Source organism: Athene cunicularia, assembly GCF_003259725.1.
Source record: "Athene cunicularia isolate RWA chromosome 14 unlocalized genomic scaffold, athCun1 chr14_part1, whole genome shotgun sequence".
Classification (NCBI taxonomy): domain Eukaryota; kingdom Metazoa; phylum Chordata; class Aves; order Strigiformes; family Strigidae; genus Athene; species Athene cunicularia.
The window spans coordinates 14,665,620-14,691,886 of record NW_020799118.1 but is presented as its reverse complement, the minus strand read 5'-3'; the positions used below and the strand labels follow the sequence as shown (position 1 = coordinate 14,691,886).

Sequence of the window (26,267 nt, the reverse complement as noted above, 5' to 3'; positions counted from 1 at the left end):
CAGGTATGAACACTGGATGGGAACTTGGCAGGTGGGTCAGGCAAACAGGGAAGGAAACCCAAAGTGACTTGTGATATCGCTGATCAGCTGGCATCCCAACATCTGCTGTAGGAGGGAGACTGCAGAGATTGGAATTGGAGCTCTTCCTGGAGGAACCTGCCACTCCTCAGCCTTCCTCTCCCTGACAGCCAAAGCTCGTGGGAACAAAAGTCTGTTTTGATCTTTCTGTTTTGGTGTTGGTTGGTTTTGGAAGTTTTTTTGGCTGGTCCTCTAGAAAAATGGTCTCCAAAGTTGGGTGTGTGCAAGACAATTTATTGGGGTGTGGGAAGAACTTCAGTAGTACCTGTATATATCTCATAAATAACAGATATACATATATTGGGAGTACGTGCTCAAAATTTTTTACAAATGGGATGAATAGTCAAAACAGTTTGGAGACCACTGGTCTAGAAGATTCCTGTTCTGTTTAAGGGCCACATCCTGCATTATCTGTAGCAGTACAGTGTTATGGGGGGATACTCTCCCTTCTGGGGCAGTTCACAGGGGGAATTAATGCTGAATAAGGGAATGCCTTCCTCCTCTTAGTTTAACCCATAACTGCAAACAGACAAGGGCTTGGTTTTAATTAAGCTCTGTGGCTTTTACTACATAGCAAGATCTGTGGAGTCCTATTAATTTCGGTATCTTTGCAAAATTCCAACCCAGGCAATAACTCTGTGTCTTGAGTCTCTGAGCTTTCCCACGGGCTTCCCCTGCACATGATGCAGGGCAGGGAGGCCTTGGTCTTTCCTCTGCTCTATGCAGAATTGCTGTAAGAGATTTCTGATGCAGAGCAGTCAGTCTATAACTACTGCGAATATATTTGTTCTTGTGGACCCCTCTCTGAGGTCAACACTGATACAGTGTTCATTTCTTGACCCAAGCCTGTATAAGAGTACTGTGTATGTGAACCCTAATAGATAATTTTGCCTACTGAAAAAGAAAAAAAGGTAACTCCACCTCTATAAAAAAAAAGAAAGAAAAAAAGAGACAAACAAAAGTAATCTTTCATATATTTTTTAAAGATTGAATAGCTATTGTCTTGAAGTTACAGTTATAACTATAATCAGTCCCGTGCCTTAACAAATGCCATGGCGGTTACCAAGAGCCTGCAGTGTCTGGTCTCCTGATGTCTTGGCTTCTCTGCCAATGTATGATTTCACAAGTTCAGCCTACAAAAGCCTGGAAGAGCTGCTTTTCAATCCCTTCTGTCGTCTGAGAGAGCTGGAAAGTAGGAGCTCAGCTCCCTTTCATCTTAAAGAAGCAGCTTAATTTTCACTTTTATTCCTGTCAGCAAGGTTTTAACTTGAGTACTAAAGTCATGTCCCTTTGACGGCTTAAAGGGAGAGATGCTGCAGAGAAGTAAGCTTCTACCTCCCTTTGCTTGATTCTGCTGTGTCCTCTGTTTCCTTTTCTCATTGGTGTTACTGGGAGCTCTGGTTGTAGAGAAAATGTGGAACAAGCACTGTGATTTGGAAGAGTTTCTTCTCCCATTTTGGCTCTGTGTACATATCAGTCCTTGTCCTCTCAAGTTGAGTAAAATGCATATTAAATCTTCTTAACTGGCCACTGAAATGCAGCACTTTTATCTGAGACAGCTGGCAAAGTGTTACTACTCAGCTGTGTATAATTGCATGCTTCAGATTGCTTTCCAGCTTTGTTATTGGTGTTGTCCAAAAAACCCAGATTTACCTCATATTTTTGCTCAGTGTAATACTTGCATATGATGTAGTTCTTGGCTGGCCAACAGAAGGGAAAATAATGTTATGTCGGTTTGTTATGTGGAAAGCTTTATAAAAGTTTACTTTGTCTTCATAATATACTGGTTTGCTTGCAAGTTATAGTGTATGGCTTGTGTTGAGACCGTTGTTTTCAGGTCCCTGAAAATGAATGTGACATGGACCTTAAAGAAGCCTTTTGTTTGGGAAGGCAAAAGTTTGTATCGTAAGCAACCACAATTCTGTGATGTGACTTTCCCTTCAAATGGACAAACAGTAACTGTTGTTGTACAATAATAAATCAGAGCAGGAAGCAAAGCAAAACCATAAGCTTCTTTCAGCAATTGTAATCAATTGTCCTCAATGAATTTTCCCTCTGTGGCATGCCATAAATGTTCAAAAATGCAATCTGGAAAATAGTGGCTCAATGAGTCTCTTCTGTAACAAATACAGAGAGGTTAAATGAGATTTTTGTGTTCTTTCTGTTACTCTGCTGTTTTGGAAAGAGAAGAGATTCTGCTAGTTTAAAGGAGGAATAAAATGTAAAACCATCATATGGAGGATGAAATTCAGTATCCCTCAGGTTTGTAGTCTAGCTAGGTCAAATCATAAGGTCTTTCACCAAACGCTTTTTGTTTGGAATCAAGCACACACATTTGAACAGATGTGTGTGTGAGTGCAGAGTTTTGTTACGCAGCTAAGAGTTGCTTCTGGAAGGCACTGCAGCAGCTGAGTGGCCCCAAAAGCATGCAGCCTGCACAAGGAGCCTGCAGCTCTGGATGGATGAGCAGCAGACTTGCAATTCCCTCTTCCCCCTGCACCTCCCATGGAAGGTTGGTGAGCTGTTGCAGTCTGAAGGACATGCCTGCAGCTCTTGGCAGAGGCACAGCTATGTGGCTGATAGGCTACAGCACATTTGGCTAATGGCTGACTGGGTATATTGTCTCTCAGAGTACAGGCATTGTTCCTTTCAGGATGAACATTTAGGTTGTAATTCATTTGAGGCAGAACCATTTTCAACTATGCTAAGGCTCATGGTGAGAGTCACCTTCCCTCCAATCTGTGTGTTTTGGGTTGCCACTTGTGCTAATGCCAATGCCTGTCTTGATAGTTTATCTTTTGAAGGACCAGCTGGAGAAAATCAGACTGCAAGTGATGTTGGGGCTGTGGAAAAGTGAGGGAGGCCCCGAAGCACTTACCTTGAACAGTGCTGCAGCGCTTTGGGTCTCAGTTTCCACTGGAAAACTGAAAACAGACTACCTGGAGCACCCTGGTGAAATGACATCTTTTTCGCTCTTGGCAAGAGATGAGACAAAAAACCAGTCAGTAATTAACAAAAAACACCAGAAATCCAGTCTCTGAGCCACTTCCGTTCTTGGCATAGGACAGTGTTTGTAAGGTTGCATTTTTCTTATGTTTGTAAGATGACATGGAGCATTTGAAGTGCTTTGATGAAGTGCAGGGCAAAGGAAGAAATGGAGTCTGTTTTCCTTGCACTCAAGTGAGATCTTAAATTTTCACTCTCGCCAATTAGAAGGTCAAGAATCTGAATTTCATAACATGCCAAGAGAAATCAGTCTGGTGTTTTCCTTAAAGTGTTGTGTGATGTTGAAGTTTTACAGATTTTTCTCTATGTCTTTAAGAACTTCATACAAGAGTCAGAGTTTCTTTTGTAGTTTAGGGAGTATAATGTGTATTTGCTCTGCTATAACCAGTATATCCTACCATATGCAAGCAAACTATGGCACTAAATATATTTTGAGAAACTTGTCCTGCTACAAATCACTCAGGAGACTTTTGGGATATACAAATTAGTGAGAATTAAATACCATATAAAATTCAAATGGAGTTACCTTTGCTTTGCTAGCCACAGCTGGTGTCTAGTGCCATTTCAATGTATGTATGTTGTAGTTATGGCTGCTTGACTTCCTTTGAAAGTTGGTGCCTGGATTTTAAATCTTCCTGCTCTGTTGCATCCCTTTGAGACCAGGGACTGGGGACCTGTCAGAAGGGGCCTTCATTCCTCTGATGTTAATGGTATCTTGAATGTTTCCAGGCAAGCCTGGTGTGAATCGCCTAACCTCATCTCATTCCCTTCCCTCAGCTGAACTTTGACTTGGATCGTGGTGTTTTTCCTGTGGTCATCCGAGCAGTGGTGGATGAAGGGGATGGTAAGTGTGGTGGTGTGTTCCCTTGGTTGTCTTCTGGCTCTCTTTGAGGTTAGGGGACTCCTTCAGGGCAGGCCTTCTTCTGCAATGCTGAAAACATTTTACTTGTAGCAAAGGCTGGGCGGGTCTTTCCAGAATAAAAATATTTCAGGAGTTCACCTTAACTTTCCTGTATTAAAAGGGCCTGGCTAACCACAGGTTCTTACATAAAAACATGCTTTTAAAAATAGCCTCCATTTTTTTACAGAAAAAATGGCCAGGTATTTAGTGTCAGAATAGTGTTTGGGAGATCTGCCAGGCACGAATTGGAGCAAATTACTTCCCTTCTCTTTGGGTTTTGCATCTGCAGTTTGTATGGCAAGGAGGGAGTTTGTCTTTTCCCCCTTTTTGATGGGTAAGTTGACTTCGTAAAAGCTATAGCTACGTGTAGGGTGGGCCTTCCCCTTGGAATGGTCAGAGAAAAACAAATGGCTTTTAAATGCTCAGGCCGCTGTTCAACCAAATACAGCCTCGTTCAGCAGTTTAAAATTCTCCTGCTTTTTCTGAAGAGTGTTGAATGGTTACAGTGAAAGAGCATAACCTTTGATGAGAAATAATACTGTTGATTATTTTTAAAGCATGGTGCCATTTTGGAGAGCGAAATCCAGTAAATGTTTAGATTGTTACTCACCTTGCACAGTATTTTCCTCAGGGGGTGTGTGCTTTTGGGCTCTGTGTGTTTGCACTCATTCTAAGTGTCAGCAATGAAAAGTGCACAAGGAAGATACATTTTCTCTAAAATCTAGGGGCTGTTGTGGTCAGCAGGACCAACATATCACTTCTTCATTTTGTAACGTTTTGTACAAAATTTAAGAATAAATAGAAAGAAAAAACCCATTCTTGATTGCATTGTTTAGTGCAGTCACTTGTTCAGTTTCTTGTGTTGTAGATGTGAAAGTGCCCAGAAGGTCATTACATTATTTTACAGTCCTCCAAGCAGAGTGAAATAGAACTGGATGAAACAATTTAAAGTGTGACTAACAAAGCACAGTGCAACATGAAGGAAATTAATTCTAAAGTGCATCTATTTCTAGTGATTTCAGGCACTGTTCGTAAAATTGACATAGATGTATATTTCTTGACCATAAATATAAAACACCTTCCTCTGTTTATGGAGCTTTTGGCAAGGTATTTGTACTTTCTAATGTTGGGCATGCCTAGGACCAAAAATAGAACCAGGAGGCAGCATGGGAAGCATACATTTATGCACATACCGTGCCCAGTCTTAGCCAATAGTGTGCTGTCATCTATTTTAATAACCTGGAAAGGCAATTGCTTTTAAATCCTCTCCTGGAAAGAATATCAGTACAAAAATATGTGACGCTTGAGCAAGATTTGAGGAAATTGTTCTGTATTTTGGTTCTTTTTTAACTGATGGGACTGAAAGGAGCTGGCCTTTTGTGTTTGGGGCACCTGGAAAATTACAGCTGGCCTGTAATGGCTTGTGTTAAGTAAAATTGAATAGCAAATTAAAATAACAGTCAGCAAGATGTTGGTTTGGACTGAATTTTGCCAGGAGATGTTTGCGTGCCTTGAAGAATGTGAGCTTGTAGTGTTAGCCCTCTCTCGTTCCTGCCCGTGGGATTGCTCTCAGGGAAAGGTACAGACACCCTTTGGGAGGGGAAGGTGCTGCACAGAACGTGTTGCACAGTTCCAGCCACACACGCTGCTTGAATGCCACAAAGGCAAGCTATGCCTGTTATCTCTTATTTGGCTATTCAAACTGCAAGGAGGGAACTGAATTTCGTTTATTCTGAGCTACAACAGCCTTGCTCTTGGCTGGCAGTGGGGGGAGCAAGCAGATGAATTCCCAGTTTGAGCCCTCTTTTCTGTATGCCGTTATGTTCCCGATTGCACCCAAATTGCCACGGCCAATCTCAGTTATCCAGCAAATCAGCAGGCATGGACTCTTCTCCCACACACTACTGTTTCCAAACATGATCTTTGCTCTATAGTCCAGTAAATGGTTCCTCTTGTTGTCTCTGCTGTTCTGGGGGCCCAAAGGAAGCTGTTGAGCTCTTCTCCCTTTTAGACAACGCAGGAGTTGCTTCCTTCAGCTGCTAACTGTCTGTTACAGAGCTGATAATAGTGTCTGCCAGCTCTTCTACATGTGCTGAGCACAGCCCAGGTACTCATCAGTCCAGACAGGGCAAGGTGGTTACATGCCTTCCCTTCCCTTGGTGACTCCTCCTCAGCCTCTGTCTCCCATTTCCGTATGATGAGTCTGAACATAATTAAGCAAAAGGGTCCAACCAGTTGGAGCTGAACAGAATCTTAGAGTCTTGAGCCAGAGAGACTGGGATTGTACCTCAGCTTCCTCTATTCTGTATTTGCTGAGAAAGCCATGAATGCAATGCAGAAACCTCTGACAGCCCCTTCTGAACGCTGTTGGATTAAGAAGGAAGATACAGTATTTGTCTTTGGGGAAAAATTCAGAGAGCTGGACAGAGATGTTTCAGTGTCCAAAATTAGTATAAGAAATAAATGTTTTATAAGCATGTCCGATTAGAGTGACATAAAGTGGTAAGTACCAGGGCTGGAAGTGCTGCAAATCGATGTTAAACCAGGTGGATTTATTAGTCTCTGTGATAAATTCAGGTAATTAAAAACAGGAATTTGAGGGGAGAGCAGAATCCCACTAAGTGCTTTGGTTTACTTTCCCTTTCCAACCTCTGAAAATTGAGCACCCAAGATAACCAAGGCATGCCAGTGATACGCCCACCACAGAGCCCAGCAGGGTTTTGTTCTTGCTCTGAAGGAGTATGCAATGAACCAACCTGACAACAAGAAAATAAAAGTTTTAAATTGCAAGAGGAGATAAAAATAGAACAGATGACATTTGAGAAATTATGAATGGGCTAAAATTCGGCGCATGGTAGTTTTATACTTGTGCTGGTTTTGAGGTTTAACCAGGACTGCTTTCTCTTTTTGCAGTGGTGGTTGAGGTGACAGGTCATGCCCATGTCCTTCTGGCTGCATTTGAAAAGGTAAATTAGTTCTTTTTTCCCTGTGTCCCTGTCCTTGTATATGTAAACATTTCCAGGGGTCATTAGTTTGTATTTATATAACACTTAGCACAATGGAGTCCCTGCCCATGACTGGGGTTCCTGAGTGCTATTGTAGTACAAGTAATTGCTTGCAGCGGCTCCAGTACAGCCTGTAATTACCATTTGTACCTGAGCTGGTCACTCAGCTAATTGTAGCTGGTGTTTCCGGTATGCGGGGAGAGGGCATGCCTGGGTGGCTGTGATGTTTGAGGGCGGAAGGTGTTGACCACAGCTGCTACAATGCAGTTTTCCAGGGCCTCGTGATCTCTTTGCAGAACAGGATCTGCTGTGTCCAGACCCTGTTGCACCATTGTTTGGACTTAGTTTACGTGTAGGACCAAGCCCTTTTAAAGAATTAGGATACATCCTGCATAAAGATTTTGATCTCCACTGCTTTTCATGTTTGATGTAGCTGACTGCTGCCTACATGGTAAGGCTAAGCCAAGCTGTACGCACAAGCCTTGATAACAAAATCTCTTCCCATGACCCTGAAAATGGTTGTGGGATCGTAACTGCACCATGTTGTGTCTGGTTGTGGTAATACAGCAGACACATATTCTGGACAAGTGATACTTGTAGTGACACGCTAAAATGAGGCAAGAGATGCTGGAGCAGAGCTGGGCATGTAGAGAGGATCAGCATCAATGCTGTGCTGTTAGAAATTCCCCACTTCCAGGCTGGCATGTGGCTGACTTCTGTTTCTCAATCTGCTTAGTTCCTGCTGTATCCCTGAGCAAGTGCCAGGTCTTATTCTGTCCCTCCTAGGTGGATAATGCGGATGGTAACAAGCTGAGTCAGAGGGCATGGGAAGAAGCACAGTCAGTCCTAAGGAAACCCTGTGGCTGGAAGATGGTCTAAGTGTTCTAGGTTGTTTTTTTGTTGGACTTAGTATGTGAAGAAATCAAGTTTTCCTGTGTTAGAAAGGCTGCTCTGAGCACTGGCTCTGTAAGGTACTTTTACTCCAGGAAATTAGAGATCTGTCAGAAATGAGGTGAGCAGCTGCAGCACCCTTGGGACTAGGGCGGGGATGTTATTCTTCTAGTTTCCTTCTCCAGCTCATCTGGAAAAATAAACCACACTGGAATCCCTCAGTCATTGTTCAGCAGCACCTGAGAGGAGGACAGTGTGGGCAGTGGGTCCTTGGGGAAAGCTGTAGTGTTTGGAGCCCATCTGTCATCTTGGTGGGAAAGCACTATAGGTGGAGACCCCCTAGCCTTGCAAAATGATTGTTCAGCCATTTCTGAGAAGAGAAAAATAAGTAAGACTACCAGTTTCCTGCATGTTACAGCCTGATTTTGAAGTATTCTACACATTTACCTTCCTCATCTGTGAGATTCACCTGTGCTCCCCTGGCTATTGCCTTCATAGCTTTTTGGTTCAGGTTAGACTTTGGATCTGATGATGCGAGTATGATTTTTGCTTAGAAATGAGTGTGTCTAGTTGCTATTTTCCAAGTATCCAAACATAGTGCTGTTGCAGTAAGCCCAGCCTCTGTGGTCAGGAAGTAGAGCTTTTGCTTGGACCTGGATTTGTCACAGATTCCCATTCTAGCACCCTGTGGCCAGTGCTTAATAATAGCACCTTATAGAAACTAGGAAATTGGGAAATGTATTGGGAATGTATTAATGTGAGGGCAGAAGTGAAGCTTTGGACACTTCTGTCACGTGAGATTGGAAAATGGCTTGAACTGCTCCAGCTTTGAAAGCAGGATTTCAAGGATTATAGGTAAATTCCACCTACTATGCAGAACCTCTGAGATGTGTAAATGCACAAAGGTGATGACAAAAGCTCCCGTAATGTTCAGGGAGCTGAACAAGGTCTGCAGCAAAGCTGGGAACTAACTAAAGCTGGTCAGGCCATTCCATCAATGCTGGATTATGTCCCATGTCCAGGTCTGAGCTCAAGGATTGAAAGAGCTTCCCTTCTTTTTTCAGTCTGTGTTCTGTGAGAGGGAGATGCTGTCTGGTGGGGCCACTTCTTATCTTCCACTGAATGCTTAAAACAAGATCAGAATCTTTAAGGGCAAAGTGCTTGTTGGGTTCTTTCTCCTCCCTGTTTGAATAAAATAAATTTCTTGTTCTTAGAATAAATGCAGCTTTTGAAGTGTAGGTCCATAAATCCAGAGGTGGTCCTTGCTAATAAGCACTGCTGCTGGTCACCAGAGCATTCTCAGAGTACAGACAGACCAGGAGGCCTTGGTAACTTGCTATTTATATGTATCTTTGAGTCAGATAGTAACCTTGATGATCTGTGTAGTCTGGCCTTGCAGCTCTTCCAAAGGCAGAAACTTGGCACTCAAATGTTTGCCTGGAAAACAGGACTGTTTTGTCTTTTGGTGTGATGTTGTTGTTCCTTCCTTTTGAAATTGTTTCAGCAAACAGATGCACATCTGCAACGTTCACAGCAGGAGGGCCTGCTGGAGTCTCCCCTAAGTCTCCTTTCCGGCTCTCTAGGCTGTGACAGGAGACTTGTTTTCTTTCAGTTAAGTTGACCCGTGTGGATGATGGAGAAAATAGAAATATCACACTATTCCTATCACTAGTTCTGACATCCGGTACATACAGAATTGTTCCAGCCCTGCCTGCTGCCACTGAGCAGGTGAGGGTTTGAGGTGGTGACTGCAGCTCTGAAGATGGCAATGTGGAGCACATGTGACTTGTTTCTGACTCCATCCAGTAGACAGGCCTTGTTCTCAGCCTGATGCCAGCCCCCTGCTCTCTCAGGGCTCTGGCCTCAAGAGTGGCTCTGTAACTGGATGTTATTTAGGGTGTTAACAAATATCCCCTGCCGAGTCTTGCTGGACTGGCTGAAGAAGTGTGTGCACCCAGCTGGACTGCTTGCAACCTGAAAACGTCCAGTGTGCCAGGGGAGTTTTGTGTGTGCTCTGACCCACTTCAGCCAGGTTTAACTTGAGCCAAGTCTGTCTAGCTCTGCACAAGGGGCACTCCAATACCCTGCTTCACTAACTCTGCCAAGAATAATTGCCATTCATGCTGTCCTGGTTATACATAGCAGACACCAACTCTTGATCATGACTGTTTTACTCTTAATTGTACACTTCAGCTATTTAATGCATTTCCTTTTTTTCCTGCTAGCACGTTGATGGCAGTTTTTCTGTGAAGCCGTTAAAACAGAAGCAGATTGTAAGTACCTGTTTCCTGTCTATTGCTTGATTAAAGACATGTGCTGGTGTCCCACAGGTGCCTGACTGTACCCAGTGGGAAGCTTCTGTGTTAGTTCATCGAGAGCCTGAGATCTCACCTTGTTAGCTCAGATACCACAAGGAAAGGCCATGAGCTGCTGGCAACCCTTAACATTGGGTTGGTTCCTGCACAGCCACATGTGTGTTGGGGGAACAAATATGGCAGTGTGGGACTGGCAGAGTGTTGATGCCTGAGGTCTCTGTGCTGCTCTGGGAGGCAGGCACTATGTATAGATCCAGTCTTTCTTAAACATTCCTGCCTTGCTGGCATTTGGCACTTGAATACAAAATTGGCAAAACACAGTACTGACACTTTCATGTGTGTATAGGTGTAAGTAAATTAGGTTTGCATAAATGAGCTTAAGTGCTGTATGTGTTAAGCAGTGTGAAGCACATCTGTTCATTGACACTGCCTGATCTCCTTAGGTTCTGTGTTTTGTGGTGTGGAAGGATATCTTTGCAGTCTCCTAGTGTCCTACCCGGAGGCTGAAAACTGTTAGCTTTCCACATCTGTGTGTGTTAAGATATTAGGGGATCATCTTCTCTCTGCATAAGCTTCCTTTTTGTGCCCAAGGTATCTTTGGAACAGCTTGAGGGACTGAGACCTTTTAAGGTTCATCTTGCCTGTCCCCTACGAGTATCCTGGTACTTAAGCAGTCACGGACATGGTCTTGCTTTGTACCAGACAGCACACATTCTGAGAGGAGGGGAGGAAGGGAGACTAGCAAACATGAAAACATCAGGGATCTGTAGCCCTTTTTTAGCCTATCCAGGTGTGGTGTGATGCCTAGAAGCTGTGTAGTGCCTTATCAAGATTGAAATTGCATCCAGTTTTGCACAGAGAGAAATACATAAACAACTGCAAACTGCTAAGATTGCCATAAATTCTGGCTTCTGAAAGGAAATCTGGCAGTGATCCTGCTGCAAGCATCGGCTTGAAATGTCTTGGAGAAAGAGATGAGATTTTGGTGGTCGATCCCTTTGCTTTTAGATGTGTGCTGTATTTCTGCTTTAAATGAGTTTGACTTCAGCTGGCTGTGATTGATGGCTAGGGTTTTCTGATCTGAATTAAAAAGCCTTTTACTACCAAGAAGGTCATTAAGTGCCTTGATTAGACACTTCTTGCTTGAAAATGTGCCTTCCGGTCCCCAGGTCATAAAAGAGCCAGTTTATCATATATCAAAATTGCGTTCAGTAATTCACTGTCTGCCTCACCAGTGCTGTTCAGAGGCTCACAGCCTGTCCTGCAGACTTGCTCATGCCTAGGGACAGAAATATTAGCCCTCGCTGCCAGAGCTTTATCCCGGTGCTAGTGGTGAATTACTTGGCACTCCAGCCTGACGTCTGTTCTGAGCCCTGCATGTCCCAGACTGACCTGTGCTCCCCTCCCTTCCTTGGTGCTTAACTTGGCCATGTGGCAGCATGATCTCCTGGCTAGCTGGTCGATCTGAGTCCCACAGGTATTTTTAATAGAGACAGGCAGAGACTGCTTTGGAAGGGAGCGTATTGAGTGTGCGAAGGCAGGTTTGTAGTGGGAACATCTAGGAGATGCCTCTGAAGGGAGAGCTTGTGTGCTGTGCTGGAAGAGGCTGCCAGAGCTGTGTGATGCCAGCAGTGCTTCTTTCTCACATATTCTTCTGATCAGAGGAGAGCATTTGTGAGCTGATGAAAAGCTGCTCATTTGTCTTGCTTGTGGGGTTTTTTGGGCATTTTCTTTAAGTTGGGGGGGTTTTGTGGTGTTTTTTTTGGTGTTTGTGTTTTTTTTTAAAAAAACTGTGAGCTGTCTGAGTCGGTGTTGAGTTACTGTACACACAAACAGAGTGTGTATACCATCCTCCATTTAGCACTCTGAACTCCCCAAATGGAGGGCTGTCTTGCTGGAAGTGCTCTCCAGCGACGTTCCCACCCTACCATAGTATGGATAGCTGAGTCCTGCAGTGAAACAGTGTGTGCTTGTCTGTCTTTACTGGCAGAGCGTCTAACCTTCCCACTCACTGTTTGGTTGTGGGTACTTCTTTTTTACTGGCAGTTTGTAAAATGTAATGCTTATATGTTCTCTCCTATGGCTTTTAAAATAGAAGGAAGCTCTTGCTAGAAGAACACACAGTACCACTGAAACTGAGATAGCATCTGCACTCATAAGAGTACAGAGGTATAGAGTATATGTCTGGAGTAAGCCATCTGTCTAACATTGTACATTCTTCCCCATTGCTGCTTTTCTTTTGCCTTCCCCTCCTTGCCACTGCCAGGATTGCTGGTTACCTTTTGTGTGCATTGATCTCTAAAGCTCTTTGGGAGCAGGCAGCAGCAGCTAATGAGCTGAACTGCTTTGTTCTCTCAGCTGAGATCAGGTATAATGTGTGTACCAACCTGTTTAAAGAAATTCAGCATGGATGAATACAAGCAGATGGATCAGCAGAAAAACATGACCTGGACTTGGCCGCTGGCTCCTGTGTGCATCAGCTGAGGCTGTATATAGCCACAGAAGCCTTTGGAAGGAAAATGTGGTGCAGGATGGGTTGGAGAAGCATGAAGGTGAAGGACTACATTATGTACAATCACCTACTCCTTATTTACTCCTACTCTTTTAAAATCTAGAGATCTTTCTATTAAGAGCCATGTTGCACCCTTTTCCTACTGGGACATGAGCTTCTAGGGATTTTTAGAGGCAAGCAATTAAAATGAATGTGGACTCCTGTAGAGTCTTTGGTCTCTTCCTTCCTGACCTCTTCTTTGCTTCGAGCTGTCCACTTCTGTGCTCACTGTTGCTCATCATGATCCTCCGAGGAGTCAGGATGCTGTAACAAGACTCTCTTTGAAATGTCAAGTTACAAAAGGACATCTCCCACGTAATTGTTCCCAAACTTCCTGGGTGAGTTGTGAGCCGCTGCAGAGGATTTTGCTCAGCAGTCCAACAGCTGACCTCATTGCCATGAAATGCAGGCCTAGAACAGATTGTCTGTAAGCTGCACGCTGAGTTAAATGGGGAGATTCTGGAATTAGTTTGTTAAAGCTGCTGCGTCCCAGCTCAGAGCATTTCTGAACTGGGAAATGGGCTGGATATGGCTAGCTTCTGCCTGTATCTTGACATGTGACATCTTCTGTAGCACTGAAATCCCATGGAAAAGCCATTGCTCTTCTGAACACCTGGCTTAACAAAAGGAGAGGAGAGAGGCCAATTACACATGGAAATGTCAGAAGCCCTGGAACTGATGAGCTCTTGAAGCACTGGGTTCCCAGTGGCTTGGCTTCGCTGTATGGTGTCAGCTGAACAGTTCCTGGAGATGGCAGGAAAGTGTTTCCTTTCCATGTTTGCGAGATGTGTCACTTTGATGCCTTGCAGCCCCTTTGCCATTTTACCTGTTGCTGGGTTTTATGCAGAGGAACACGCCCTGTTCTGAGGAAGCTGCTATGTAGCACCAAATCTTAGGGGGCCAGTATCTTTGTGCATCCTTGTAGGGGCTGTTCCTCACAGCTCTAAGAGTCTCATGCTGTACTTGCTGGCTAAGCCAGGGAACAGGGGAGAACACCCCGCAGTGCAGAGGGGGCTTGCCTTGCTGGGACTTGAACCATCAGCCCTTCTTGTCTCAGTGCTTTAATTCACCTGTGCAGGGGAGTTCCGAGGCAGCTGCCAGCTTTTGCATAGCAGCGTGGCTTGGAGGAGTATGTCTCAGGCTTGAGGCTGTGAGTGTCTAGAGCACTTTCTGCCACCACACACCTAAATTTAGAGATGCCACCAAGGGCCTGGGAATGGTAATAAATGACACTGCATTAATGTAGGGTTGTCCTTCAAGTGCTTCTCATGCTAAGGAATATGGTCTGTCTTTGATAGCTTGACCTTATGCTCCCAGGTGATGAACAGGGAAGTGAAGTGCAGCCATTGATGTGCCAGTGACAACCTCTGCTGAGGTTACAAAGATGGGTGGAAGCTCATCTTGGTTAGAGTTAAGCAGTACTTCACAGAAGGAGAGGTCTGTGGAAGGCTGGTTGCCTCTGGCCTATTTGAGTACATGTTCCCTCTAGATTTCTGAGACAAGCAGAGTACTTATTTTTTAGATGATTTTGATAGTGACAAAAGTGGCTGGTTGGACTCCTTGCTCAGACTGGACAGGCTGGGCACCACTTTTTGAGCAAGGAGAGACTCATTCTCTCAGCTGTCCTTTGCAATGTTTGTTTCTGTTAACTTTTTCATGTAGCTATGGGGGAGCTGGCTGTTGTGGGTGTAACGTGGACATTATAACAGGGTGGGAGGGGAGGTGATCATGAAACAGCAATGACAGAGCAGCTGGTGCTCCAACTGTTGTCTTCTTCCCTAGGTTGACCGGGTGAGCTATCTGCTTCAGGAGATTTATGGCATTGAGAACAAAAACAACCAAGAGACCAAGGTAAAGGTGCTGAGGAGGCTCCTGCTCCCTGAGCTGTGGGTTTCCAGCCTGTACCTTCTGCTTTTGAGCTTAACTATGGGGCTTGGCAGGGCCATGTGGAGGTGCTTCCCAGAATGACATTCCCAGTCTGTGTCATTCATGCAGACACGGAAGAAGACCAGGTATAACAGGTCCTCACTGCTGTAAGGCCCAGACAGTCAGTGAAGTTGTGCTGAGATAGCTTGAGAGTCTTGAGGATGTTCCCTGGGGCTGGGATTGCTGGGAGAGAAAGGGCATCAGTGCCCTGTGGGTGTTTCAGAGCACTGATTTTTAGGGCTTGTAGAGACAGTTGTGGGCCAGCGTTGCTGCCTCTCTGCAGTCAAGGTGGTGTCTGTGCATCCCTCCTGTGACTCCTTCATGTTCTCCTGTTTGGGAGGCACTGCATGTTCCTGCAGTGTTGCAGGGAACTGAGCTCTCTAGGGCTTGCCAGGGTCCAGAGGGCAGCCTGTGATCCCTGCAAGAAGGAGCACAGCATCACTAAGTGATGTATAAGGAAATGCCATAACCATGCCATGTCTTTAGGCAGGAGCTTCTGCTGCATCCCAGCTTTCTGCACAGCCATGCAGATTACATGACTGCTTTATGCTTGCTTTAGCCTTATGTAGAGTTGCCCTTTGCTGCCACCTGGTCTGCAGAGTGTACCAAGTGCTGGCCTTGGGACCAGACTGCTCTGGTTGTGTCGTGTGTGATTTGCAGAGGAGTAGCCACAGAGCAAGACAAGCAGGATTTCCTCTGTAAGCAATGCAGTGTCCTGCCCAAAGCATCCTGTGATCTCTATCTGTCTGTACCAACAGGTAGCACCTGAAGAGGCAGGAGGGAGAAGTCTTTTCAAAGATTTTTATAGCACAGGATCTATTTAAGAGGATTGAAGGTTTCTGCTTGGGTCCTCCAGGGTCTTGTGATGATTCTCCTGATCCAGCAATCACACATTTGTGGCCCATCAGACAAGTGGCCTGGGGCCATTTTTGTTCTTCCTACTTAGCTAACCGTGTGAATGGGAAAGCAAAAAGCCTGCCCTCCCTACCTCCCAAAATAGATGAGGAGTGCATGTGACGAAGCAGACAGGCTTGCAGCGTTTTGCTGGCATAGTCAGCAGGCTGGGTGTGGATGTGGCAGCAGCGGATGGTGTGTGTTGCAGTTTACACCGAGGCTGCCTGTCATCTAGCATGTGTTAGCCCTGGTGACCGAAGAGGCACCATTAAGTGGGATCAGATGAAGGTGGATGGTGGCCCATGCAGATTCAGCAGTTTGGTGGGCTCTGGAATAACTTCTTTGTCACTGGAGGGGAGACTAGGAGGTTCTCGGGTATCAGTGAAGAGAGCTTTTGTGGTTGGAGGGTGGGTTTCCCCTTCCAGCAATAGCTTGCTTGGTGGTTGTAATCCAAGGTTCTGGGGCTCTGAGTGACTGAAAGACTAGTGTGTTGCACGTTGAAGTTGAGTGGGTTCACACTGACCTTTTTACCAGGGTGGCTGTCAGCAGGTGAGCATCCCAGACTGGTTCTCCTGCTGCTGCATCAAACCTTGTGCCAGCACAGGACACTGGTGAAGATGCTGTGGCAGGAGAACCACTCACTGCGTCACTTATTCAGAGGGCCTGTGGAAACTGGGCAGGCATGGCTGGAGTGCCTCCTTCTGTCCAGCCCAGGAGCAGCCAGACCTGCTGCCTGCCACAGTCGGCAGGCAGCTCCTTGTGGGGCTGCTCTCATGGACGTGGGGCAGACAGACTGGATTGCCAGAGAGCCCACTTTCCCTGCTGACACTGGGAGCCACCAGGCTGGCAGGCAGGAGCTTGTTCTTGGTCCCCCTCAGCCAAGGGGGCTCCCTGCTGCACACAGCCTAGCTCTGGGGAAGGACAGCTGTGCCATGAATTCACAGGGCTCTGGCCTTTAGTGAGCTCAGAGCAGAGCCCTGAGAGGAGGGAGTGTCTGTAGCAGGGCTGTGTGGGCTGGAGCTTGCTCTTCTTGAGAAACCCTTGCTGAGAGCTGTGGAAAGAAGATGCCAGCAGTTTGACAGACTTTTGGGTGGGAAATTTCCCTTGGCAGTTCAGTGTGGCCCTTACCATTCACATGCCAACGTCTTGCCTCTCATTGCAGCCTTCAGATGATGAGAACAGCGACAACAGCAACGAGTGTGTAGTTTGCCTGTCTGACCTCCGTGACACCCTCATCCTGCCCTGCAGACACCTCTGTCTGTGCAATTCCTGTGCTGACACCCTGCGCTACCAGGCCAACAACTGCCCCATCTGCAGACTGCGTGAGTATGTGCCCAGGAAGCAAGGGCATCTTTCTCCTTCCTAGGCTCCTGTTAAGTCAGTACAGGCTGTGAGAAGGAGCATGTATTTTATATACCCACCCCAAGGCTCAGCATCAAACATGCTGCTGTTCTCACTGGCATCTGATGATTCCTGGCACCTAAAATAACTGTCCTTGAACAGGGAAGGAGGAGAGCACATGGGAGAATGGCCCTTTGTTCAGTGCCTCCCTGGCATGGATATGAAGGTGCAGGAGCTCTGAGCCATGCCATGTAGGCAGTTCTTGTGTTTTGGTGAAGATGATGGAATATCCCCAAAGAAGGGCATGTAGAAGCTTTTATCCTGAGAGTACCTGGCCAAGACAGCAGCCAGCCCTGCCAGATGGATGTCCAAGTACTTAGCATGATTTTTGTTGGTTTTTTTTTTTCCCTCTGACAACCTTACTCTGACTTTACCAGGGAGGCAGAGATGAGATAACAGTCGATTTGGAGTCCTTTGCTTTGCCAGGAGAGTTAGGAGGATTTGCTTAACCCTTGCATTGCTGAGCTCCCTAAAGATGTAAAAAATGAAATACCTGTTCTGACACTCAGGTGGCACTTTTCTCAAAAGCACAGAGGCATAGGAGTCTTTTAAGAAAATGCCTGTGGTTTTGGTGTAATAGACAGATATGTGTTTTATCCTGTGCTTGGTCTCAGCGGTATTTGATTGTATCTAATTGATACTTCTCAGGAAAAGAAAAACCAGCCCAAGACAGATGTTTGGCCTGAGAAATTAAGTCTAAACAGTTCAAATTTGGCAAAGGTGCAGTAACCAAAAAGAAGATCTTATCAGAGGAAGTGCCAGGCAGCTTTGACTGTAACTAGCACTTAAAACACAGGAACAGCATTACCTCATCTGCATGCTGCAGTGGAGTAGGTAGTATTTGTTTGGGAAGTGCCCCTGTGTCAGTCTTCCTGGGAATCTGCTTCTGGGGAGTGCAGAAGCAGCAAGGATAGATTTGCACCTCTGTCCTCTGGCTCTAGGCTGATCTTGCAAGCGGCTGGGTGCTGCAAGAACTAGGGAAATGCCTGGGCTTTTCCTTATGTATGAGCAAGTTCTCACAGCTGCATCAGAACAGATGTCTGGCTCATTCATATGCGCCCTTGGCACAGAGGAACTAATGATATTAAAGATCTGCAGATAGAAAACGGGACTGCGGGCAGGGAGTGGAGATCAAAGCTGTTGTGGTGGGAGGACCAAGGGATGGCTGTGCTCGAGAGAGGGGCATCGCCTCTAACTCTCTGGCTGGGTTCGTAGCTACTGCAGAGCCTCTCACCACACAGTGCTGGCTGGTGAGTGAGCAGCCGATGGCAGGCACGATGCTTCCAGCACCACCTGGAGCCTGGGGCTGAGACCTGTGGGGTCTGAATGAACCTAAAGTGGTTTTACGTGAGGCTCCCCCCCCTCCATCTCCCCCATCCTGTAGCTTGCAGTGCACTGCCCAAGGCTGAGCTCATGATTTTCTTACTGTGTTGTATGGTATCGGGCCTGAAGTGCCTCTGTACACAACTGTACTGGGGCAGGCAGTGCCTGTTCACCCCAAGGGCTGTGTGTACCCAGAGTTTTCTGGCCAGCAGATCTTTCCCCTGTCTAGATCAATTGACTAGAATTGGTGTGCTCCATGGCCCTGCTCCCCATGCACACGGGGAGCTGCCCCATGCCAATGGTGTGTCTGCAGCAAGCCGAGGAGTTCTGGCATGGCCTGGTCCTGTTTAGCCGTGTTGTCACTTGTCTACTGTTCTCTCCTAGCCTTCCGTGCCCTGCTGCAGATCCGGGCTGTGAGGAAGAAGCCGGGGGCTCTGTCACCGGTGTCATTCAGCCCTGTCTTGGCACAGAGCGTTGACCATGATGAGCACTCTGTAAGTACCTCACAACCCCATGTGCAAAGTCTGAGCGCTGGTCTCAGCCTGAGCAGGCAGCTTGTGCTTGCACGAGTTGCTCAGCCTGATGGCTGGTGCCCCTCTGACCTCAGGAGATATGCTCAGGCCTCTGGAGCAAGGACTTCCTGAGCAGTGCAGCCTTTCTTGTCAACCCCGCTAGACAACCTCCTCTTGTGGATCTACTCTTGTGGTTTAGTAATACAACTGGTTTTAGCCAAGTGCTTTCCTGTCTTTTGGAGGAAACAAATCCACAGAAACCTTACTCTGAGAAGGTTTCTCAGGGCCTGTCCCAGCAGAAAAGTGACAGACTCTGGTCCTGACAAGGTGGGAGTTGGGAAAATGGGAGAGGTGGTGGTTTGACTTGCATGCACATCTGTGTGGCAGCACTCTGATGAAGTGCCCTTGGCATCGGGGTTCCCAGCATGGCAGCAGAAAGGCCTCTTTGTGCCAGCCTCCCTGAGTGCAGACAGCTGAGGGAGCGTAGGATGGGAAGTGTGGTGCTGGTGGCTCGTGTGTGCAGTGAGGGCAGCAGCTCATTTCCTGAGCAGTGCTCTTGCACAGCTGGCTCTGGTGAGACACAGAGTAAAGAGAGGGACATCTGCATCTAGATCATCTTACAGACTTCCATGGGAACAGAAAGATAGTGCCACAGAAAAAGCCTGGTTTTATCCATCTGTCCTCTGCAGCATTGTAGACCTGCTGCCTTCAACTGGGGCTAAGAAATAGGGCAGGGGAGAAACCCTGAGGGTTGTTGTGAAGCAAAGTGTGGTGTGTAGAGGAAGGAGGTGCTGTCACCTGGAGCGGGGTGAGGAGATGCTGTGTGTCTCTTCGTGTCACTAACCTCAAGAAACAACTTCTTTAAAACATGGTTTTCTCTTGACAGTGTCCCTTTAAACCCCTTAAAGTGAGCACTGTCTCCCTGCCCAGCAGGAAACCTAGAAGGGAAACAGTAAGTGGACTTGGTTGTATTTGCTCCTACAGCAGTTCTTTGCCAGCAGTGTCACCAGCACGTGGAAGTGTTACACACGCGAGGGCTTGCTAACATGCTGGGCTTGACTTGTGCCCCTGCACAGGCTGCGACACTCCGCATACTGCCTCCACATTAGCTGTGAGATGCTCACACCCTGCACAGATGATCACTTACCTCCCTGGTTTGTGTGTGGAGGAATAAGCAAGATGGAAGCAGCTTGCCACAGCAGTCTGATGCTGCCTCTCAGGGACTGTCCGCAGGTCCTGAGCCTGGCTGCTTTATAGTTCCTGGCCAAGGCATTTTTGTATCTTTGTAGGACTGTGGACAAGCTGCTGACCCCTTGGCTCACCCAAAAGCTTCCTTGCACGTGTCTCATCCCCTTGGCAGTTTGGTGTGGACACATCTTGTGGTTTCCACCACAGTGCTGGGATGTAGAGGTAGACAAAATAGGTGCTGTTGGACCAGATCTTCTCTTCAGGAACACTGGCTGCAGTGGGCTGTTCTACAGAAACAGGAAGGATGAAGCTTGTTGGGGACTGTCTCTCTGATTTGGTGTGAGAGCATGTAACTGGAACACTGCAAGGGAAAACATGAATGGCAGTTGTGGGGGACCAGGAGCTGGGAAGGGGAAAGGTTAGGGGGACCCCTAGGCCAGGAAGGGTCTGTCTGTGCCCTCTGTGTACTCCCATCAAATGCAGCTACAGCTGTTGTTGGTATCAAGGAGGCTGCAGTTTTCTTTTGCTCAAGCTTGCCTAAATACTAGGCCTTCAGAGGAACGTGGCTTACTCTCAGGTCTGGGGAAAACCTGAGGTTGGGTTCAGGTAATGAGGCTACTGAAAGCTTGGCATGACCCTGGCTCTCTCTAAGCCTCCTGCAGTGACTAGCAGTACTGCCAGAGCAGTGGGTGCTATGGGTGATGTAGTAGTGTTTCTAGAGAGAGCAGTGTCTCTTAGGGTTGTTTGAAAGCTCAGTAACTTGCAGTGAGGCTGAGAACTCCTCCTCTGAGCTGTGCTGCAGAACCTGAGTTTTCATAACAGCGCACCAAAATGAGTAGCCTTTGAACCCTCAGGCTTTGGTCTACACAGCCAGAAGAAAAATGTCCCAAACGTGAGCCAGGGGATTTTGTGGACAGAAAAGTGAGGGAGACAAAATAGCACCTCTGAGCTGCTGTCCGGAAATGAAATGTTTTTGTGGAGATAGCTTTTGGCCCCACAGCCTACAGGTGGCAGCAACTGTGAACCGATTCCTCGTTCAGCTGCCTTGGTTATCCTGCAGTCACCAGCTGTCCAGCTGTGGTCTTCAGCACAAGCTCATAACCATCACAACACCATACTTAAGGCATGTGAGTTGGTGCTGGACCCCGGGTGCCACTTGTTCTTTCCTCCCCATCAGATCCAGCTCCTTCTGTGACCACAAGTGAGTCAGTTCAGCAATCAACTCACACCAAATTAATGGCTGTGTTGGAACAGGTTGCTGGGCAGGCTCATCTGCAGCTGTGTGATTGGGAAATGAGGCACAGAGAAGCTACAGGAGTTCATGGCCAGGCTTTGCAGAGACATGCCATCTTAGGTACGATGTAAAACCATCTCCCTGAGGATACAGGGCTGAGACAGCTCAATTTAGTGTAGGCCTGGACTGCTGCAGTCTTGCCTCTAGGTTTGCAGCAGGCTGGGCTGAGCTGTCTGTGACTTGCTGGGTTGCAGCATAAACTGCATTTGTCTCTGTCCACAGGATCTTTATGATCAGGAGGATTTTTGGAATTAAACCGGTTGGTTTACTGGCTTTGCAAGGGTCCCTTTGACTGGCAGCTTAGTGAGTTACAGAGGGAATGAGAATTGGTGCAGTTTTGCCTTCCTCTCTTACGGGATCAGTGGTTCTGTGATCCTTTTCCTACCTTTCAGCGTTGGCGACTGTGCAGAGAGCCACCGTTAGCAGCTGAGAGAACTGAGACCATGGGAGAAGTGGAAGTCGTGTAGGCTCTGAGGATGTACTCCCTTCCTTTGACACTCTCTTAGTAACACTGGTAGTGCTGTGAAACAGCTGTGTGTACTGGGGCTGGAACCACAAGTGGGGTACTTGTTGAGCTGGAAGGGTCTCTAAACCATTGAAGGAACTTTTAGGAGAAAAAAATCCAAATTAATTTTATGGCAGCTTTGTTAGGAACCTGCTTTTTCACTCCCCTTGCCCAGCTATTGAAAAGATGGTGGGGGGTGCCCAGCCATGTTCTGGCCTCCTGAGATGTCCAGACTCTCAAGCATGGCTCTGGAAACTTGCCTGGAGCATCACCAGCATTACAACCCGAAGGGGAATGTATGGCTGTTGCAGGGAAAGGAGGCTGAGGGTCTGTGGAGGGGATGGGCTGCTGGGGAGTGTGATGTGGGAGGTGCAGGGCTGGATTGCAGCAGGGCCACCCCTTTCTAGGGGGGCTTCTGTCCTGGGGAGCGTTTCTTAACATGACACTCTCCTTCTTGCCCACAGAGCTCTGACAACATCCCTCCAGGCTATGAGCCCATTTCCTTGCTGGAAGCACTGAATGGCCTTCGCTCTGTCTCCCCCTCCATCCCGTCAGCTCCTCTGTATGATGAAATCAACTACTCGGGTGTGGTGGATGGGATGCCACCTGCCAGCCGGCCGCTTGTTGGGATGGACAAAGCTGTGGAGAGCAGCCACCAAAAGGGCAAGCGGAGCAAGTCTCCAGATAGGTCAGCATGGGGATGGAGGGGTCCACTCCTCCTGCAAGCCCTGAGGGCTTGTAGCCACTTGCACTGGGAGCCAGGAGAGGGCTCTGGGTGGTCTCATCACTGGTAGCACTGCTAACTCAGAATTTTAGGAGGCCAGCAGGTACTCGTGCCAGAGAGTTGGGACATCACCCCTGCATTCAGCCTGAGGTTACCAGCTTAAGTCTCCTAAGGGCTGGCTTTGTCACCAGAAGAAAGGATTTTTAACAAGGAGACTTTAATCCACACTTTGGATGGAAATGTCTCCTTTCCAATGCAGTTAGTCCCTTAATTTGCATTTGACATCCAAACCTTGTTGGATTTCAGCTTTCTGTGGAGGTCCCCAGGAGCAAAAGAATGGGGAGGGAAATGACCTGAAATTTCAGAGCACAAAATGCTCAATGAGATCTTTTAGTTGTTGCCTGAAGCCTCCTCTGCTGGCCTTGTGATGGAGGATAGAGGTGTGGATGCCGTGGAGTGGGCAGCCCACTGCAGGTGCCCTTCACATGTCCCTTGTGGGGCTGTACAGATGGGGTCAGAGGGGGTTTGTTCCTGCACTCCTCACCGTGCTCCATTCCAGATTTCCCCCTGGGAAGGGAGCCCTGGAGGTGTGAGGAGCAACGTGGGACCTGGGCCTCTTGCTTTCCATGCAAAGGCAGATCTGTCTGAGTTGTGTTACTGTGCTGGAGCTCTGCACCACTTGGCTCTGTCCCAGAAATCTGCTGCTGCTGTTCTCTGAGTAGCTGATACTGGAGGGCCCTGGTGAATTTATCTCAATAGCTTGAGCTCCTACTTGTGTGTGTTGGCTTCTGCTGCTGGTGGAGGGACGGGGCAGGGGTGGTGACAGCTTGAGCTGCTGCCACCAAATCTGGCAGGGCCCACAGTGCTGGCAGCATGGCTGCTCCTTGCAAATTGAGTTTCTCTTGCCGCAGCACACTACGGTCTCCCTCATCCCCGATCCATGAGGAGGATGAAGAGAAGCTCTCCGAGGACTCTGACTCACAGCCAGCGCTGAGCGGGGGTGAGCTGGTCCTGAGAGAGACCAGCTCTCCAGAAGTAAGTCTGTGCTCTGTTGGGGAGCTGCTTTGAGCCAGAGCTCTTCTGGGAGGGCTTCTTCTGAGACATGGGAGGTGTCTCCTGAAGGGCCATCACTTCCTCAGTGACAGGGTAAAGATGAGCTTATTAGCGTGAGTAGCGCAGAGCCAGCAGTCTCGGCTGTCTTTGTTTACCTATAGGGCTCCACAAGGAAGGAGGTAGCTGCTCCCTGTGCCCCTAACATCTCTTTTGGAGCTGGGGCATTCGAAAGCCACTTGGCTGGAGCTATGTCAGAGCATTCCCCTAGCTTCCTGGGCAAGCCCAGCCGTGTTTGTGGCAGGGGTGGAAGCTGGGCCTTGCTGGGCTTCCAGCACCTGCTGCCATTGCCTGTAAAACCCCTCCATCCTGGCCTGTGGTGCCACAGCACTGGTGGATGGCCCCTTGCTCCCTCCCTGAATGCAGTCCTGGCCCCAAGTCCAGCTCTCTGGAGAAAGCCGTAGCAGGAGACAAGCACAGCAAAGGCCTCCAGCCCACAGAAGTAACCTGTGCTGTTCCTCCTTACAGAGCGTGGCAGGGGAAGAGATCGAGGAGGGCTCGTCCCTGCAGCAGGGTGAGTGAGTGTGCACTTGGCCGTGGGGGCAGCCAGGCCTTGGCTTGGTGTCCAGCTCTGCTGTGGTGGAATGGGGACAGCTGGGGAATGGACCTATGAGTTCAGAAACACCCAGCCCCTGAAATCCCGTCCCACAGCAGTGCATCACTGGGACCCTGGTTGCTCCTGGGAGGTGGGGAAAAAATCAACAGATCTCCCTGGTTTACTTGCCAAGCATCTATCCTTGCTGTAAGCTCTACACACGTGGAGCTGCCCACGCCACGGGCTGAGGAGGGAGGTGGCTGCGTGCACCAGTGTGGTCCTGGTGAGAGCGTGGCCACGATGCTGGGCATGCAGGTTGTGCCCCATGTCTTGGGATGGGTCTGTGCTCAGTCAGCATCCAGAGGGCACGAGGATAGGGTGGGAGGGGAGTGCTGGGTGCGTTTTGGGACACAAGCCTGTGTGTGAACAGAGCTGTCCCTTTGGCACTGTGACCTGGACCAGTCTGACCGCTCTCCTGAGACCTCTGTGGGGCTGGGGGGGGCCCGGGCAGCTTCCTCACGTGGAAGTTCTCAACCCGTCCTGCAGCGCTGGGCTGGGGGCTGAGGGCTGTGCTCTCGGCTGGTTCTAGGTAGCCGCCCGCCCTCGGTCGAAGACGTCCTGCAGGACGGCAGCTGCGGTGAGCACAGGAGCCTGACGCAGTCGGAGAGTGACCCCCCGGTAGACGTCTACCTGCCAGGTAATGGCCGCGCCGTTGGGGTCAGAGGCGAACTGCCGACCTGCCAGGCCGGGGCGTGTGTGGGCTGTGTGCCTGACCACGGGCAGCCTCCCCAGCCGGCGTGGCTTGTGGAGCCTTTGGATGGGACAAGAAGGCACCTGCACGGAGCACAGGCTCCTGCTTCCTCCCCGTGGGCAGAGTGAATGTGGGCGAGGGGGGCTAATACAGAGGTAACTTCCCCCCGCCTTCACTCTCCTCCTCCCTCACCCTTTTGTCTCTGTCCTTCCCCTCCTTTCTCCTCTCTGAGTTGTGGCCACCCAGTGGCACAGTTTATGTGACCATGGCCTCCCGTGCCTGCCCCCAACCTGCTCCTGCTATCGGCCGAGGGAGGGGAACCATCTGGGACGGCGTGGGGGGCAGTGGGCACCCCTCTGCTGCGGGGTGGTGTCATGGCGGGCAGGGCTGCGGGTGCTGTGCTTTGCTGGCCTCACCCCTGACTGTTGTTGTTGCAGCCTGTTTTCTTCCGTAGAGTTGCAGTCCGTTCTGAGTACTTCTCTAATGTCTCCTTCCCTCTCTGTCTGCCTTCCTCCCTCCTATCTTGGGCAGCACTGGGTCCCGATTCCTGCTCTATTGGTATAGAGGAGTAAGCTGGTACGTCTTCTCATTCTTCTTGTGCATCGCTGTTGTGCGGGGCAGCAGGGCCCCTCCTGGGAAGGCTGGCAGCCAGGCCAGAGTGGGGACAGAGCTGGTCCTGGCCATGGGGGCAGGGAAGGAGGGGGCAGCAAACCACCCAGGCTGCACTGCTGGCTCTGTCCTGGCTCCATTCCTATTCCTGGCACGCGCAGGGCTCCCCGCTTATCCCTGAGTGCCAGGACCCCAGGCGGGGCAGCAGAAACCCCTGCCCTCCCCACGGGCTTCAGCTGGGCTCCCGGGTGAGGGCTCTGCTGCCTCGTGGGCACCATGACCATCCAGGCCCCTGCTGGCTTCTCCCAGGCTGGTGGCAGATGGTGTGTCCCCTTCGTGTCCTCTGTCCCACCCTGGTGCTTGCTGAACCCCCATCTTAGCAGGGGCAGGGGGGGATGGAGCTCGTGGGCTCCAGCCCTGTCTCTCCTATGGTCAGTGCAGGGCAGGAGGGGGTGTTGGGGGGGAATGGTCTCCCTGGTCCATGCCGCCCTCTCCCCAGGGCCAAGCACCCTGCTTGGGTTCTTAGTCTGACCCCAGGGCCGGCGTTATCGGGGCTGAACCCCCTTTCTCCTCCCTCAGGCTCATCCGACTTCACCAAGACGCTCCCCGGCCGCGGCACCGGCAGCCCCACGCAGCCCCTTCTCTTCGAGCAGACGCGTCTTCACCTGGAGGATGAGCAGAGCCTCTCGTGAGCAGGGCCGGACCTCCCTGCCCCTGCCGCCGGAGCCGGGACCCCCGGCGCAGCCTC

At 48.8% G+C, this 26,267-nt stretch overlaps 1 protein-coding gene across 5 annotated transcripts in view; it reads left to right on the top strand.

The window, feature by feature from the left end:
* Positions 1-26,261, top strand: part of MGRN1 (mahogunin ring finger 1) — a 45,724-nt gene extending 19,463 nt beyond the window's left edge. The window contains exons 5-17 of one of the 5 annotated variants that reach the window (XM_026859000.1): positions 3,862-3,928; positions 6,899-6,951; positions 10,107-10,154; positions 14,530-14,598; positions 16,730-16,889; positions 18,676-18,785; positions 19,690-19,755; positions 22,255-22,478; positions 23,426-23,549; positions 24,093-24,138; positions 24,749-24,856; positions 25,475-25,486; positions 26,099-26,212. In XM_026859000.1, coding sequence (XP_026714801.1) covers positions 3,862-3,928; positions 6,899-6,951; positions 10,107-10,154; positions 14,530-14,598; positions 16,730-16,889; positions 18,676-18,785; positions 19,690-19,755; positions 22,255-22,478; positions 23,426-23,549; positions 24,093-24,138; positions 24,749-24,856; positions 25,475-25,482 — 1,083 coding nt within the window. In that variant the 3' untranslated portion in view covers positions 25,483-25,486; positions 26,099-26,212. Of the gene's footprint in view, positions 1-3,861; positions 3,929-6,898; positions 6,952-10,106; positions 10,155-14,529; positions 14,599-16,729; positions 16,890-18,675; positions 18,786-19,689; positions 19,756-22,254; positions 22,479-23,425; positions 23,550-24,092; positions 24,139-24,748; positions 24,857-25,441; positions 25,487-26,098 lie in introns of all 5 variants that reach the window. The other 4 variants (XM_026858999.1, XM_026858997.1, XM_026859001.1 and 1 more) reach the window with 4 other exon arrangements.
* Positions 26,262-26,267: the final 6 nt, after the last annotated feature.